Source organism: Lacerta agilis, chromosome 8 (genome assembly GCF_009819535.1).
Source record: "Lacerta agilis isolate rLacAgi1 chromosome 8, rLacAgi1.pri, whole genome shotgun sequence".
NCBI classification, from domain to species: domain Eukaryota; kingdom Metazoa; phylum Chordata; class Lepidosauria; order Squamata; family Lacertidae; genus Lacerta; species Lacerta agilis.
In genome coordinates, this window is record NC_046319.1 from 12,247,221 (window position 1) to 12,263,606 (window position 16,386).

General features: G+C 46.6%; 1 protein-coding gene across 2 annotated transcripts in view; it reads right to left on the bottom strand.

Annotated features, from left to right (window-relative positions):
* Positions 1 to 546: 546 nt before the first annotated feature.
* Positions 547 to 16,386, bottom strand: part of DISP3 (dispatched RND transporter family member 3) — a 38,347-nt gene continuing 22,507 nt past the window's right edge. For both annotated transcript variants that reach the window (XM_033159494.1, XM_033159493.1), the window contains exons 12-20: positions 15,483 to 15,664; positions 14,184 to 14,314; positions 10,166 to 10,341; positions 8,476 to 8,602; positions 5,896 to 6,041; positions 4,014 to 4,173; positions 3,042 to 3,155; positions 2,675 to 2,841; positions 547 to 954 (exon numbers count right to left, since the gene is read on the bottom strand). In XM_033159494.1, coding sequence (XP_033015385.1) covers positions 592 to 954; positions 2,675 to 2,841; positions 3,042 to 3,155; positions 4,014 to 4,173; positions 5,896 to 6,041; positions 8,476 to 8,602; positions 10,166 to 10,341; positions 14,184 to 14,314; positions 15,483 to 15,664 — 1,566 coding nt within the window. In that variant the 3' untranslated portion in view covers positions 547 to 591. The remainder of the gene's footprint in view (positions 955 to 2,674; positions 2,842 to 3,041; positions 3,156 to 4,013; positions 4,174 to 5,895; positions 6,042 to 8,475; positions 8,603 to 10,165; positions 10,342 to 14,183; positions 14,315 to 15,482; positions 15,665 to 16,386) is intronic.

A 16,386-nucleotide genomic window follows, 5' to 3' on the forward strand; every position in this document is an offset into this window, starting at 1 on the left:
CAACTGTACTCATCCTACGTGTCTGTTTTATAGTTTCGCTTTTCGTCCTTTAATTCCCATCTGTTGTTACAGCTGCTCTCTCTGTTTTATACACATTATAAAATGAAATTTGTGGGTTCCCCTCCCCCCAACTCCTCGGCTATGAAGCTCACTGGGTGGCCTTGGGCCAGTTGCTCCCTCTTGGCCTAACCTACCTACCTTGCAGGGTCCTTGTGAGGATTAAATGAAGAGGAGGAGAACTCTCTTCTCCGCCCTGAGCTTCTTGGAGAAAAGGTTGGGGAACAAATGCCACAAATCGAAGCAAACGCCCATCAGCCCTGGCTGTTAGGGAAGCCATCGCTGGTGCTGATAGGAGTCGGAGTCCTGCAAGGTTGGAGAAATCTGACCCGGGTGCTGCCCGCCATCCCCGCACCCTTAACCCACAGAAAGAGCAGGACTCTTGGGGGGCACGAGCGACATCCCGGAAACGGCAAGCGAGGGCTGCAATTGAAAGCACCCCTGGATATCTTCCAGGACTCCTGCGGGAAATTCCAGTTTGGAGGGAGAAGAAGAACAAAAGATATACAAAGAGGCCGCTGGGGAAACATGGAACTATAGGACTGTCCCGTTGGGCAGGGGGATCTTGAATCCGCTTCTGAGCAGCACCAAGCAAACGCACAGCCCCACCCCGGCGGCCACCAGCACCCCTGCCAGGGCCTTCAGGAAGGAAGTCCGGCTGCGGGTGAAGGAGGGGGGCCCCATGATGCTCAGCAGGGCGGTGCTCACAGTCAGCGTGTACACGATGGAGACCCCCGTGTTGAGGGCCACGATCTTGCCGAACTTGGCAAAGGGGGCGATGATGCAGAAGAAGAGGGGGACGGTGGCCATGACGGTGGTGATGGCGCTGGAGACGATAGCTACGCCCACGTGGCTGACCGCCTCGATCGTCCTCCACTGGCGGCTGGAGTTGGGGTCCTGAAAGGAGGAAGCACGAGGAGGTGGGGGGGGGAAGAGAGAGAGAGAGAGAAGTGTGTTACAAAAGAAGATAAAAGTGTCAACACTTAGCTGGGGCATCCCCTAAAGCTAAAACAACAGCAGACCAAAGCCAGATTTAAACATGCCATCAAATTGCTATAATAACAACAACAAACAACAACAACAACATTCATTCATTCATTCATTCATTCATTTCCTGCCCATCTGGCTGGGTTTCCCCAGCCACTCTGTGCAGCTCCCAACAGAATATGAAAAACACGATAAAACATCGAACATTAAAAACTTCCCTAAGCAGGGCTGCCTTCAGATGTCTTCTAAAAGTCAGATAGTTCTTTATTTCCTTGACCTCTGATGGGAGGGTGCTCCACAGGGTGGGTGCCATTACTGAGAAGGCCCTCTGCCTGGTTTCCTTTAACCTCACTTCTCACAGAGAGGGAACTGCCAGAAGGCCCTTGGAGCTGGGCCTCGGTGTCCGGGCTGAACGATGGGAGTGGAGACACTTCTTCAGGTATACTGGGCCGCTTAGGGCTTTAAAGGTCAGCACCAACACTTTGAATTGTGCTCGGAAACGTACTGGGAGCCAATGAGGGCCTTTCAGGACTGGTGTTATGTGGTCTCAGTGGCTACTCCCAGTCACCAGTCTAGCTGCCGAATTCTGGATTAGTTGTAGTTTCTGGGTCCCATTCAAAGGTAGCCCCACATAGAGCGCATTGCAGTAGTCCAAGCTAAACATCTGGATAGGTTTGTCCAAACGAGAATGTTTTTTAGAGCAGGTACCTGCCTGTGTATCAAGGGGTAGGGAGTTCCAAAGCGTGCCACATTTAAAAATGGAGTTCTTACAAATGTGCAAAAACAGGCAGTGCTATTTTTTTAATGGGGGGGGGGGGAGAGAGAGAGATGCTGGAGCTCACTATGAACGTCTCCCTTGTTATCTTAGAATGACAATGGTACCCACGTGAGCTGAACTCTGGCTGGAAAACAAGCCCTGGGAATAGGCACCTGTAACAAGCCTGATCAAAGTGGTTGAGTGGGCACTTATGGGGTACAAAGGTAAAGGCAAAGGACCCCTGGATGGTGAGGTCCAGTCAAAGGCGACTATGGGGTTGCAACGCTCATCTCGCTTTCAGACCGAGGGAGCCGGTATTTGTCCACAGACAGCTTTCTGGGTCATGTGGACACAGAACACCGTGACGGAAGCCAAAGCGCACGGAAATGCCGTTTACCTTCCCGCCACAGCGGTACCTATTTATCTCCTTGCACTGGCGTGTTTTCGAACTGCTAGGTTGGCAGTAGCTGGGACAGAGCAATGGGAGCTCACCCCATCATGGGGATTTGAACTGCCGACCTTCTGGTCGGCAAGCCCAAGAGGCTCAGTGGTTTAGACCACAGCACCACCCACGTCCCTATTATGGGGTAAGGTGATCTTGTTGGTAAACTAGCCCCAAGTTTTTAAGGGCTCTATATATTAATAGCCAAACCTTGAATTTGTCCCAGTAGTGAACCAGCGCAGATCTCTGTGCAGAGGGTCTCACTCCTTCAGCATTCTGCACTAACTGCAGCTTCTGGACCAAGTGCAAGGGAAGCCTTACACAGAGCACATTGGAGTAATCTATAGTCTTGAGACTTGAGCCATTTGTTGTCATAAAATCAAGAAAATGTATTAATTAATTTTTTTTATAAAAAAGGACAGCTGTCCTACCTCCGCCAGGTGAAGCGGCAGGTTCTCTCCTGCCAGAAGGAACCCTTCCACAAGATGGACGCAATAGTCCACAGAGGAGCCGACGAGGATGGAGAGGGAGATGGCCTCCACTGCGCCCATTTCCCAGCCGGACAAATACATGATGGTCACTACTAAGCATACGACCCCTGCAGGGAGGACACACACAGAGAGGTAATGAAATGAAAGTTTACTATGAACATTAGGAAGGTCTAGCTGGAGAGCTGCTGCCAGTCAGAGCAGACAATACTGGGTCAAATGGACAGATAGTCCAATCAGGCAGGCTCCCGCATTCTCAGGAATCTAGGCAAAGGAAGCCAAAGTTTCAAAATCACAACTAGGTACCTACCTAAAATGGTGAGCAGCACAGAGAGGAGGAGGAGGACGTGCGTGGTAAAGATCGCAACAGCAGCGACACAAATCACGAGTGAGAGGATGAGGCCATATAGGGCACTCTGCACACCTGGAAAAGAGAGGCGGGTGGGTGGGGAAGAGATTTTATTAATTATGTTTAAAACATGCACACAAACTGTTTGTCCAAAGAAGTGCAGGGAGGGCTGCAGCTCAAGTGGCAGAGCATCTGCTTTGGAGAAAGGTCCAGGCTCAGCCCCCAGAGGCACCTCAAAGGCAGGAATGGAAATGTCCTACAGAGCTGCTGCCAGTCAGTGTTGACATCAATGGTTGGAATCAGTGTAAGGCATCTGCTTCCTGTTCCTTAAGGGAAAGGCCTTGGATCTTTGGGGAAACAGCTTCTTGCATGCAGAAGGTCCCACATCCAATCTCCTGCTAAAGGGATTTTGTGGTGGGCTATGAGAAGGTGTCTTTTTGCCATTGCTGCATATTCCTGCATTTTAGGGGGTTGGACTAGATGATCCTTTGGACCCCTTCCTACTCTACAATTCTATGATAGCCTATGTTTTCTACAATCTCCAATTTATTCCTACAACAGCCCTGTGAGGTAGGCAGTGACCCAAGCGAGCTTCAGGGCTGAGCGGGGATTTGAAGCCTGGTCTCTCCCAGTTTCCATCTAGCCTGACGCTGGCTCTCTAGTATAGAAGTTAGACTAGGTCCACAGAGAGACGGGTTCGAATCCTCACTTAACAGGGCAGCCTCGGGCCTAGCCTGCTTTGGGGGGATAATAAAGGTGGGTGGAGCACAGACATGCAAACCACTCTCAACTCCCTGGGTCTGCAGCGAATGGATGCTCCCGATTTGCTGCCATTGACCCCATTCACAGCCACCCCTGGTTCTCCAAGTGGCTCTCTGACCAGGAGACAGAGGCAAAAAAAAAAAGAGAGAGAGAGGAAAAAAATCCACTTACCTATGATCTCCATGAAGATCTGTTTCCAGTGCTCACAGGTCTGGAAGCCCCGGCGCAGAGCTGAGCCTTCGGGGAACTGCTGGAGCTGATCCTGGAGGAAAGTTTCCCACTTGAGATAGTCAGAGTAGGTTTGAAAGGATGACTTCCCTTTGTAGGTTGTCTGAGAGAGACAGAAAGAGGTCCCCACTTCAGTCCTCAGGGTCCACCTTGTTAGACTCCAAACCGAGATCGGTCCAGCAGAAATCAACATTTCAAATATACTGGACAACATTTTTATAGAAGTCACTGTCCGATGATGCTGAGGACGCCCTGTTGAGGTACAGGCTGTGAGCCTGCGATATATTCTTTTTGGTCTGAAGTTGCATCAATTTTGAACTCCTTCCTAATGGACGTCAGTTTCTTGTGGGTACCTATCTGGACATCTGAAGGGCTTAGATGTTCGGCTTAAGATGCATGCACTAATGGTGACTGTATCTGCAATGATGGTGGGGGGCTTTTCGTTACTCATATTTTTGTGCTATTCATATATCCTTCCTTCCTTCATTTTCTTTGTTCAAGGCACCCATGAGGCACAGAGAGGCTCTGAGCCCTGGTATCTGGCGACTATGTCTCCCTTACCCAATGAGGGCTAGAAATTTTACTTGTAGAGCTCAAATGAAGAAATGGTTGGGGATAACTTTCTTTGTACAGAAAGTATTGATCTGATGTATTGATCTGAAAGTATTGATCTGAAAGTATTGATCTTTCCTATTCTACCTAATTCAAGAGGGTTCTGGAAGGTTCCTGATGTTTGGCTTATTCCTTTAGAGAGACTGATGACAGCTGGCTTAAACTGATTCTCTTATCTCTTCTGTCAAAGTCATACTGACTATAAAAGTAAGGCCAGAAGGAGCCTGGGTTTCATTTTCTCTTTCTATCTCTCTTCCTTCTGATGTGGTGTTCTGTACATAGTATACTTAGTGTTAAGGTTTAGACTTATTATAAGTTATTGTAAGTTTAAGTCTGCTGCAACTGGATTTCTCATGGACAGTGCCGATCCTGAATGTATTGGATTTGTGACCATTATGCTCATTTGCCTTCAGCAGCAGTAAAGCTCTGCTGGATGAAATACAATTGCCTCTGGTCTATTTTTGGGGAATCCTGCAACATGTTTAAGTTTTTACTTGGCTAAGTATACATTGGAATTCTGCTCTGGCTCGATACTGAGTAGAATTTCAACGACAATAACACACACAAAGGAAATAAAATAAAAAATTCCTTCCAGTAGCACCTTAGAGACCAACTAAGTTTGTTCTTGGTATGAGCTTTCGTGTGCATGCACACTTCTTCAGATACACTGAAACAGAAGTCACCAGACCCTTAAATATAGTGAGGGAGTGGAGAAGGTTGGTGGGAATGGGTGATCAGCTGATAGGTGTGGAAAACCTGTTGACTGTGCAATTTTTACAGGGTCTTACGGGGAAAGGCAAGGGGTGAGATGGCTAAAGATAGCTTTGTCATGTACACAAAAGAACAGAAGGTTGTCATCAGTGCTTGTCCTGCTCAGCGTAGACCCAACTGAAGTTCACAGACTGGGTGAATTCAGGTCCATTTATTTCAAGGAGTCTACTCTGAGTATATACAGTGGTACCTTGGGTTGTGGACACAATCTGTTCCGGGGTGCCATTCACACCCTGAAAAGTCCACAACCCGAGCAGCGATATCATGCATGCGCAAAAGTGTGATATTGCGCTTCTGCACATGCGTCGAAACACGGAAGTAAACACCTGAAAAACCGCAACCCGCAGCTATCGTAACCCGAGGTATGGCTGTATAGCTCAGCTGGCTCAAAATCCAAAGCAGCTGCAATGGGGGTGACAGAATTTGGGTGGGGAGTCCTCACCGACTCAAAGGCCATGGAGATCCACAGGACTTTGCCTTCCTTCACCCCCACCGCCCCGTGGGAGAGCTGTCCAGGAAGGAGGTTTGGCTCGGGAAGATTCTTGCATTCTGGGTGCAGCATCTGAAGGACAGTGGAGATACTGTATCCTAGAAAGACAGGGGGATAGATAGATAAATAGATGTACGGTTCCTTTTTGTGCAACCCAGAATACAGAACCATCATGGTAAGGCTTTCGATGGCTGCTAACCCTGGTTGGCTGTGTTCTAACTTGAACACTGGAGGCAGTAAATACCAGTTCCTGGAAACTGCAGGAGTGGAGAGTTGCTCTTGTGTTCGAATCCTGCTTGTGGGTTTCCCACAGGCATCTGGTTGGCCTCTGTGAGAACAGTATGCCGGGACTAGATGGGTCATTGGCCTGATCCAGAAGGCTTTTCTTTTTCTTTTTTTATATAATTTTTAAATTAAATTTTCTGTTTTACAATTTAGAATACTCATTTAAACATCCTTAAAATCTCAATGACTTCCCTTCTTCTCTTTCCATGGTTCATTTTGCATAAAACAAATCCCTGCATATTTTACATAAACTAAACCATTCAGTATTCCATTATTAAATCCACCAAAACTTATTTGCACTGTTGAATTTATCTTAATGCTGCCAACGTTTTCAAGTGCACACAATTCCCCCCCCCATATATTCAATAAACGTTTTCCAATCTTCTCTAAACGTATGTTCTTGTTGTTCTCTTATTCTATGTTAAGTCTGCAAGCTGCACGTATTCCATCACTTAAGTTGCCATTCTTCTTGGGACCTCACTCGTTTCCCATTTTTGGGCTAACAAAACAAGGGCCACAGCAGTGGCGTACATAAATAACATTTTTGGACACCTGGGAATTTCAGTCTGAATTATCCCCAACAGAAAGGACTCTGGGTTTTTTTGGGGGGGGGAGGAAGTACTTTTAAACATTTTTTTCAATTCATTATGGATTATTTCCCAATACTCTTTTACTGGTCCACCACATATGAAAGAATGTTCCCTCAACCTCATTGCATCCAGCAGGCTGTTCTTACCTTCTTCCGAACTCCAGCATAAGACTGTGACTAAAGGAGTATTGTTTGGCTTGTACATTCCTTGGCTTAAAAGTTCTTCTTCACACAAAGCATATTTAGACTATGGAACTCCCTGCCACAAGATGTGGCGATAGCCACCAACTTGGAAAGCTCCAGAAGAGGAATGTAAAAATTCACGGAGGAGAGGGCTTTTGAAGGCTGCGAGGCACGATGGCTGTGCTCTGCCTCCATGGTTGGATGCAGCAATGCTTCTGAGTGACAGCTGCTGGTTATCACAGGAAAATCTTGGCATTCAGGTCTTGCTTGTGGGCTTTCCATCAATGACATCTGGGTGGGCAATGTGAGGACAGAATGCCAGACTAGATGGGCCCCCTTCAGCCTGATCCATGTATATATAACCCACAGAGGGGCAATCAGAATAGGATCCACTATTTGACTATTGATTCAAAAACCTAAAATGTATTTTATACAATGGACTTTTTATTTCTGTTCTTTGTATATCGTATTGTTGTTTTATTGCTATGGCCGATGGATGATGCAAATAAAGATTCATTCATAATCCACATTGTGTGGATTACACAACTTGGTTGGATTCGCAGGGTGTTTCTGCTTATGAAAACCTACGAATTTGATGGTGCATAGTAAGTGGCGATTGTGCTGTCAAAGTGCACAGGGAGTTGGAAATACTCCGAGATGCCCGGTTCATGGCATGTTAGCAAGGCGTTACTCTGAATTGTGCATGCACTGAGCACACACACACACACACACACACACATGAATATATACATTTGGGGGGGAATGATATATATGCATTATTATTTTCTTTGAAATTCACAGATTTTACAATGGATGTCACAAGCAATTGGGCAAACAATTATACAATCGTAGAATTGGAAGGGACCACTAGGGTCTAAATCAGGGGTTGGCAAGGCTCCATGGGCTGCACCGGCACAGCGCAACACTGGAAATTGCATCTGCACATGTCCACGGCACTGGAAATCGCTTCTGCGCAGGTGCGTTTTTCGGCATCTGGGCATGCACTGGCGTGATTTCTGGAGTCTGGGCATGTGCAGAAGCGATTTCCAGAGCCATGGAAGAAAGTCCTTGTGCTGCGGTTTACTGCAGTGCGCAGAGACTCACCAAGCGTGCAGCTTGTGGGCTGGTTAAACGGCCTCCGTGGGCCGCTTCTGGCCCATGGGCCTTAGGTTTCTGACCTGACCCCTGCTCCAAATTTAGTCCAACCCCCTGCAACGCAGGAATTTTTTGCCCAAGGTGAGGCTCAAACCAACAACCCTGAGTTTAAGAATCTCCTGCTCTACCAACTGAGCTATCCTCACTTGAGACTACCGAGAAGGACAGAAGCATAGGCAAGGTAGCCGGTCTCTGGACCCCGGTAGTTTCCACTGGCTCCCTCGCCTTTCCTGTCGGTTCTGCGTAACTCTGTGATAACAAAGACACCCCCCCCCCACTCCAAATGGTGGGCCACAATACAGGAAGAGGAGTTGACATACCCGAGGGCAGGCACTGGGCTCCTCCCGGCTTTACCAGCTCCACGTTGCTGGCAATAGCTTTGCAGATTCTGCACAGGTTGCCAATCTCTTTGAAGAGGTCGAAGCCGTCATCATAGATGACGCTGCCCTTTCACAAGGAGACACAAACAGAAAGAGACAAACACATGAGGCAACGGGATCAAGTCGGGAAAGCAGGGACGTTGCCAGAAAGGGGTGTGCGTGTCATCCAGACTGGCCCTCAGTCCAGTACAGGACCTGCAGTGCGGGAAATGGTACGATGGCAGCATCCCAGGCAAAATGGCTGGTGAGCTCAGGGGTAGAGAATCTGGGTTTTTTGTAGGGTTTTTTTGACAAAGTAATAACCATAAATAAATAAGAATAAAAATGTGCACCCCACCACCGAGACCATTCTATTGTAACTATCCAACCTCCCAAAATTTCAACACCTCTTGCGATGGTTCGACTCGCTTCCACAAACACCCTCCCTATCATGCCTCCTGCATATTCCCCGTCTTACCTTAATGGCACATGTTAATTTATCATTAATAATAGCTGTATCCCACACCTCTTTATACCATCGTTACATTTTATATTCTGCTTTCCCCTTCCACTTCCTGGCTATCATAATTTGTGCAGCTGTCAATAAATTTGTGAGCAAGTCCTTCCTAGCCTGCGAATCTTCCACCCCATCGTAAATTGATAATAATGCTACCCTCTGGACTTTCGGTCAGTTTTAACCCAGTGATTTCTGTTAGGACCTTAAACACCCTTTGCCAAAGAAAAAAAAAAAGTACATATTTACACCCCCCCCCCCACCACATGTGAATGTAATTCCCTGTTTCCCAGCACCCCTCCAACATAACACCGAATATTCCTTGTCTATTTGACTTAACTGACTGGCCTTAAAGACCATCTCCAAATTAATTTATAATAATTTTCTTTTATTCTTATAGACAACATTTTCAACATATGTTTCTGCCATATTTCCCCTCAGCTTTGATCTATTTGCCCTGTTGTCTCCTTTTCCCACACCTCTTTTAACTGATCTTCTTGATCCTCCGTTTCTAGTAATATTTTAGAAATTTCACTGGTTTCCCCTTTTATAACTGTATTTTCTTCTTTAAGAGTATCTGCTTTGCATGCAGAAGTTCCCAGTTTCCATCCCCTGCAGCATCTCCAGGCAGCTTCAGATGTTCTGCGGGCATAAAGGTAAAAGGACCCCTGACCGTTAGGTCCAGTCGCGGACGACTCTGGGGTTGCGGCGCTCATCTCGCTCTATAGACCAAGGGAGCCGGCGTTTGTCCGCAGACAAAGCCGCTTCTGGCGAACCAGAGCAGTGCACGGAAACGCCGTTTACCTTCCCGCCGGAGCGATCCCTATTTATCTACTTGCACTTTGACGTGCTTTCGAACTGCTAGGTGGGCAGGAGCTGGGAACGAGCAACAGAAGCTCACCCCGTGGCAGGGATTCGAACTGCCGACCTTCTGATCAGCAAGCCCTAGACTCTGTGTGGCATATTGGACTGCAATTGCCACCATCCCTCACTGGCCTGGTTAATCTTCTTCTCTGCATTTGCAACCCACTTGTTCCAGCCTGGTCCCTTGTAGCAGCAAAGAACTAACCTGGGGAGAGCAGAGAAGGTATTGCATCCCTCCAAACCCTCCCACCCTGCGCAAGAAGGCAGGTGTACCATGTCTCCGATGACGTGGTTGTCCATGCGCCGGGAGCGGTTCACCCCTAGGATCCCGAACACCACAAACACCATGGCTCCTGTGTCCACTAGGGGGCGCACCGCTGGTTTCCCGCAGCTAGCATTCCCGCAAGGGTTGAATCCAGAAGTGATGGACAACTTGACTTTAGGGGAGGCTGGAGGAGAAGATGTACAGGAAAAAGGCTTTGATTAGGATCTTGTCAAGGATCACTTGTTTCATTTAAACATAAGGACTTATGAAGAGCCTGGTAGGTGGGCCAGACCAAAGATCCATCTGATCTATCATCATCATATATTTATATTCTGCCCATCTGGCTGGGTTTCCCCAGCCACTCTGGCTGGCTCCCAACAGAATATTAAAAACACGATAAAATATCCAACATTAAAATCTTCCCTAAAAAGGGCTGCCTTCAGGTGTCTTCTGAAAGTCAGAGAGTTGTTTATTTCCTTGACATCTGATGGGAGGGCGTTCCACAGGGTGGGTGCCACTACCGAGAAAGGCCCTCTGCCTGGTTCCCTGTAACCTCACTTCTCACAGTGAGGGAACCACCAGAAGGCCCTCGGAGCTGGATCTCAGTGTCTGGGCTGAACGATGGGGGTGGAGATGCTCCTTCAGGTATACTGGGTCGATGTCGTTTAGGGGTTTAACGGTCAGCACCAACACTAACGGCATTAATTAGAGGAGGTAGTAATCAGAAATTTTGTCAAAGCTGGGAAAAATTTGGTGAATATATGAAAAAACAGTGCCCCACTTTAATGTCCTGGATCTATTTCTAATAATCTGTACTGATATTCAATAAAGGAGGATTTATAATAAAATAACTCGTCAAACATAAGGTTTAGTGGTAATGGAAGTAGTATTGAAATGGTCTAATTAATTAACCCGAGAGGACGACAAGTGGAAGTTTAAGATTTGGATAGGATTGAGTGTTGAATGTACGTATGTTGGTTTATTTTATTTGTTTTGTTTGCTTTTGTTAGATTAGTATTTGGTTGTTTATGATTTGTTTTGTTGTGTTTTGTTGTGTTTGTCAGTAATTACCAGTAAGTTTGAAATTTTTATTCGCTTGGTTTTTTGTTTGTATGTTTTGATATAATTTTCAATAAAGATTATTTTAATTTTAAAAAACCAACACTTTGAATTGTGCTTGGAAACGTACTGGGAGCCAATGTACGTCTTTCAGGACCGGTGTTATATGGTCTTGGCGGCCGCTCCCAGTCACCAGTCTAGCTGCCACATTCTGGATTAGTTGCAGTTTCTGGATCACCTTCAAAGGTAGCCCCATGTAGCCTGTTCTCAGAGTGGCCAACCAGATGCCTGTTTGCAGGATCCAAGCACAAGAACCCCCTGCCCTCCTGCAGTTTCCAGCAACTAATCTTCAGAAGCATTTCCTGCCTCCGACAGTCGACAGCTGTCAGGATTCGAAGCCAACGGCAGCCTCACCGCAACGGCTATTTGTCCCGAGTGGAATGAAAACAAACTCTTTATCTGTCTCTCTTTCCAGGATGCGGTTTCTCCACCATCCTTTGAAGGCTGCACAACAGAGATAAGTGCCCCTGGTGGTGGTAGAAATCTCAGGCTCCATCCTGGCAGGTGAGATGCTACTGCCAGGGGCTCTCTCACAGAGGGTAGCCATTGGAAAACCCCTCAATATTCAGAAGCAGGTTTTTGCTGGGTGCAATGTCCGGAGGCTCCTCTGAGGGGCCTGATCCTCAGCTCCCTCACTTGCAACAGCATGGATCTGATGCAGGAAAAAAATACGCCTTCCGACTTCTTCCTGAGGTAGGAGTCAGCAAGACTTTGGATGTGCCAGTGAATGTGATACTCCACCAATCCCTTGCTAGGTCTGCCCCGGAAGCAAGTGAATCTTCGGGACCCATTTAAAAAAACATCCAGAGCAGCAGCGACATGAACCAGATCCCACGGGAGGGAATTCCACCGGCGTGGGGCCACCCCCCCAAAAGGCCAGTCTGGTATATATCAGTCTGATGCTTTTGCAAAACATGATGGGGGGGGAAGGGCACAGCTCCCGGGACCAATCTTAAGGTCTACGTGGGTTTATAGGAGCATAGGTGTTCCTTCAGATAACCATGTCCCAAACCACTTAGCGCTTTCAAAAGGTCAGGAGCAACACTTTGAAATGTGGCCTTTGCAACCGTGGGGTTGGGCTTCAGAAAAAGAACCAGGCTATTTCTGGTGAGGTCTTTAAAAAAAAAGTTAGTTCTGTTTCATTTCTGAGTCAATCCAATGTCTCTATTTTTATTTTATTTATGTTTTTCAGTTTTATACCATAGCTGTCAACTTTTCCCTTTTCTTGCGAGGAATCCTATTCAGAATAAGGGAATTTCCCTTTTTAAAAAAGGAAAAAAGTTGACAGCTATGTTTTATACATTTCAATAATTTTCCATTCCTTTTAACATTTCAAAACTCATCTTCCTTCCCCCCCCTCTTTCTGCGGTTCCTTATTATTATTATTATTATTTAGTATTTTCAGCCTATCCAAATTAACTTAATTTACTCATTTATCCGCCTGCTTTAAATATATACTCTTATGAAACTGCAGGTTATTACGATCATCTAATGCGGCACGACTCTGGCAACAAACTGAGGCTGTGTGAATTGCACCAATGTGATTTAAGGCATTTGCTGAATTGCCATTGACGGATCTTGGTCCTGCTAGTCCTTGACTGCTCAGGATGGGAAGCAGGAGTCAGGGAAGAGGGAGGGGGAGGTTTTGTAGCTGTGACCAGGAAACATGCTGATGCTTTGAGGGAACTGATGCTCCCAGTGTAGATGACATTAAAATAGGATTAAGTACAGTCATACCTCCGGATACGAACGCTGCATGTTGCATTCATCATGGTTTACGAACACGCCAAACCTGGAAGTACCGGAACGGGTTACTTCCGGGTTCGGCAGTTCATGCATGCGCAGAAGCACCAAATCGTGTTGCACACATGCGCAGATGCGGCGCTTCAGGATGCACGCTGCTCATGTTGCGAACGGGGCTCCGGAACGGATCCCATTCACAACCAGAGGTACCACTGTAAATCCATAGGAGGAGGAGATATTTTACACATCACTTGGGAAGACAGACGAACTACTGGAACTGGAAGAAGCAAAGATCCCCAGTGTCGAAGCGATGATTCTTCAACATCAACTTGGTTGGACTGGCCATGTTGTGCGGATGCCTCATTATCGTCTTCCAAAGCAACTGCTCTATTCCGAACTTAAAAATGGGACAAAATAAAAAAAATTTAAAAAAATCCTTCCAGTAGCACCTTAGAGACCAACTAAGTTTGTTCTTGGTATGAGCTTTCGTGTGCATGCACACTTCTACCAAGAACAAACTTAGTTGGTCTCTAAGGTGCTACTGGAAGGAATTTTTTTATTTTTTTATTTTGTTTTGACTATGGCAGACCAACACGGCTACCTACCTGTAACTTAAAAATGGAAAGCGTTAATGCTGGTGTTCAACAAAAGAGGTTTAAAAGACTCTCTCAAGGAAAATCTAAAAAAAAAATGTAGTATAAACACCAACAACTGGGAAACACTGGCCTGCGAACACTCCAATTGGAGAACAGCCTTTACCCAAAGTGTCATGGACTTTGGAGATGCTCGAACTCAGGACGAAAGGGAGAAACGTGGTAAGAGGAAGGCACGCTTGGCAAATCCACACCATGATCAACTCCCACCTGGAAACCAATGTCCCCACTGTGGAAGGACGTGTAGGTCCAGAATTGGCCTCCACTTATGGACTCACTGTTAAGACCGTGTTTAGGGAAGACAATCTTACTCAGCTATGAGGGATAGCCAAAGAAGAAAGAAGAAGAAGGTCTGCCTCTGGGGTCAGAGGGGAGAGGGCTCATGTGCTTGTATCCTGCTTTCCCACAGGGATCTGAGAAGAGGATGCTAGACTAGATGACCCACTGACCTGCTCCAACGGGGCTTTTCTGACTTTCTTATTGAAGCCACACAAACCCCACTGCGTCTCACCTTTCTCGCTCGGCACGTACAAGAAGCCTTTGTTTGGTCCATCGGGGCTCGAGCTAAGGAGGCAGCCGGGTGGAGCCATGCAGACTCGGCCGTGGTAAGGGGGCTTGTGGGACTGAGCAAAGTAGAGCTTCCTACAAGAAGGAAAGAGGAGAGCAATGAAGTTGGATGATCGATACGAGCGCTACAGAACATCACACCCATCCCTTGGGGCTTCAGGGACGTGCCAAAACAATTTCAGTGTCTGGATCTCCCCCTCTGTCCCAAAGAGTTGACCCAGATTTTGCAGCTTTGACAGCAGAGACCAACAGGTAAATCGTCTGCCGATAGGGCAACAAAGGACGGTGAATGTCCTGACTTGTCAATATTTTGCCACTCACATAGAAGCTTTTCTATGGGATTCTATGGGGATTATACAGTGGTACCTTGGTTCTCAAATGCCTTGGAACTCAAACAACTTGGAACCCAAACACTGCAAACCCGGAAGTGTTCCGGTTTGCGAACTTTTCCCGGAAACCGAACGTGCTCCATTTTGAGTGCTACGCTTCTGTTCACCAGATTACGAGTGCACCGCTCTTAAGCACTACATCACACTGGTATTAGCAGTGCTTTCCCCCCTAAAACAATGTTTAAGGCTACTCTCATTTTGACTCAATAAAATCACCATGTTATAGTTTTAGTACTTTGGCCACCTCATGAGAAGAGAAGTCTCCCTAGAAAAGACCCTGATGTTGGGAAAGATGGAGGGTACAAGGAGAAGGGGACGACAGAGGATGAGATGGTTGGACAGTGTTCTCGAAGCGACTAGCATGAGTTTGGCCAAACTACGGGAGGCAGTGAAAGATAGACGTGCCTGGCGTGCTCTGGTCCATGGGGTCACGAAGAGTCGGACACGACTGAATGACTGAACAACAACAACATACCAGTAGTTCAAATTGGGGAAAATAAATACAGTAAATGGACAAAAGTACAAAGGTTCTCAAAATGTTTAGGGGTATTCGTCCCCCTGTGTGTCCCCCAGAAAAAAAACCACTGGGTATTAGTAGTTATATTATAATTTGGTATTGTTATAATGAGGCTATTATTGGATTGCAATGGAAAAATTAATAAAAATTATTATTAAAAAAGAATGTTGCTGCTTCAGTGGGATAGCTCAGTTGGGAGAGCATGAGACTCTTAATCTCGAGGTCATGAGTTCGAGCTCCATGTTGGGCAACAGGTTCCTGCATTGCAGGGGGTTGGACTAGATGACCCTCCTGGTCTATTCTAACCCACGTCAGAGTTTAGTCACCGGGCGTTTACCTCGTGCGCTGCTGTTCCTTTGCAGCCACGTAGAAACTGAAGTCGAATTTCCACCCTCTCTTGGCGTCGCACGACAAGGTGGTCACCATCCACTTCTTGGGGCCCGTCTGTTGGACATGCCCTACTGTGGACATACAAGCGGTCAGCCTCTTGGTGAAGTTACCGTAAGGAACTCTATACACCTAAGCAATGGATTAATGAAAACAGAAGACTTCACTAACACATGTCTCGGAGCCAAGGAAAATGGGACGCAAAAAAAAAAAAAAAAGGGAGAGAGAGAGAGATATATTAGCACCGCACACTTTCCCCTGCATGAAGTGGCAACTACATTATAACCCAGATTGTGTGCTAAAACTATTGCAGAAGCCCAGCTCCCTCTAACCAGTAACCAATGGATGCAAATTGCAAGGACTAGACATTCGGAATGACTTTTGCATGGCCAAGAGCTGTTCAACCGTGGAACAGACTCCCTCGTAAAAAGATAGACTCCATTTCCTTTTAAACAGGGGCTGCTTGGGCCATCTGTTGGGGATTCCTTTGCAGCGATTCCTGCATGGCAGGGGGTTGGGCTAGATGACCCTCAGGGTCCCTTCCAACTCTACAACTCAATAATAATAATAATAATAATAATAATAATAATAATAATAATAATAATTTGTTTATACCTCACCCATCTGACTGGGTTTCCCCAGCCACTCTGGGCGGCTCCCAAAAGAATATTATAAACACGAGAGAGAGAGAAATCAAACATTAAAAACTTCCCGAAACAGGGAAAAGTTCCCTGCAAATTCCACAAGATAGCAGTGGGTGAGGCCAAATGTAGTTTAGTTACATCGGGAGGGGCAAACGTCCCCCTCTCCTGCCCTAAACAATGAACCTTGAGCGCTATCAGACAATTACTAAT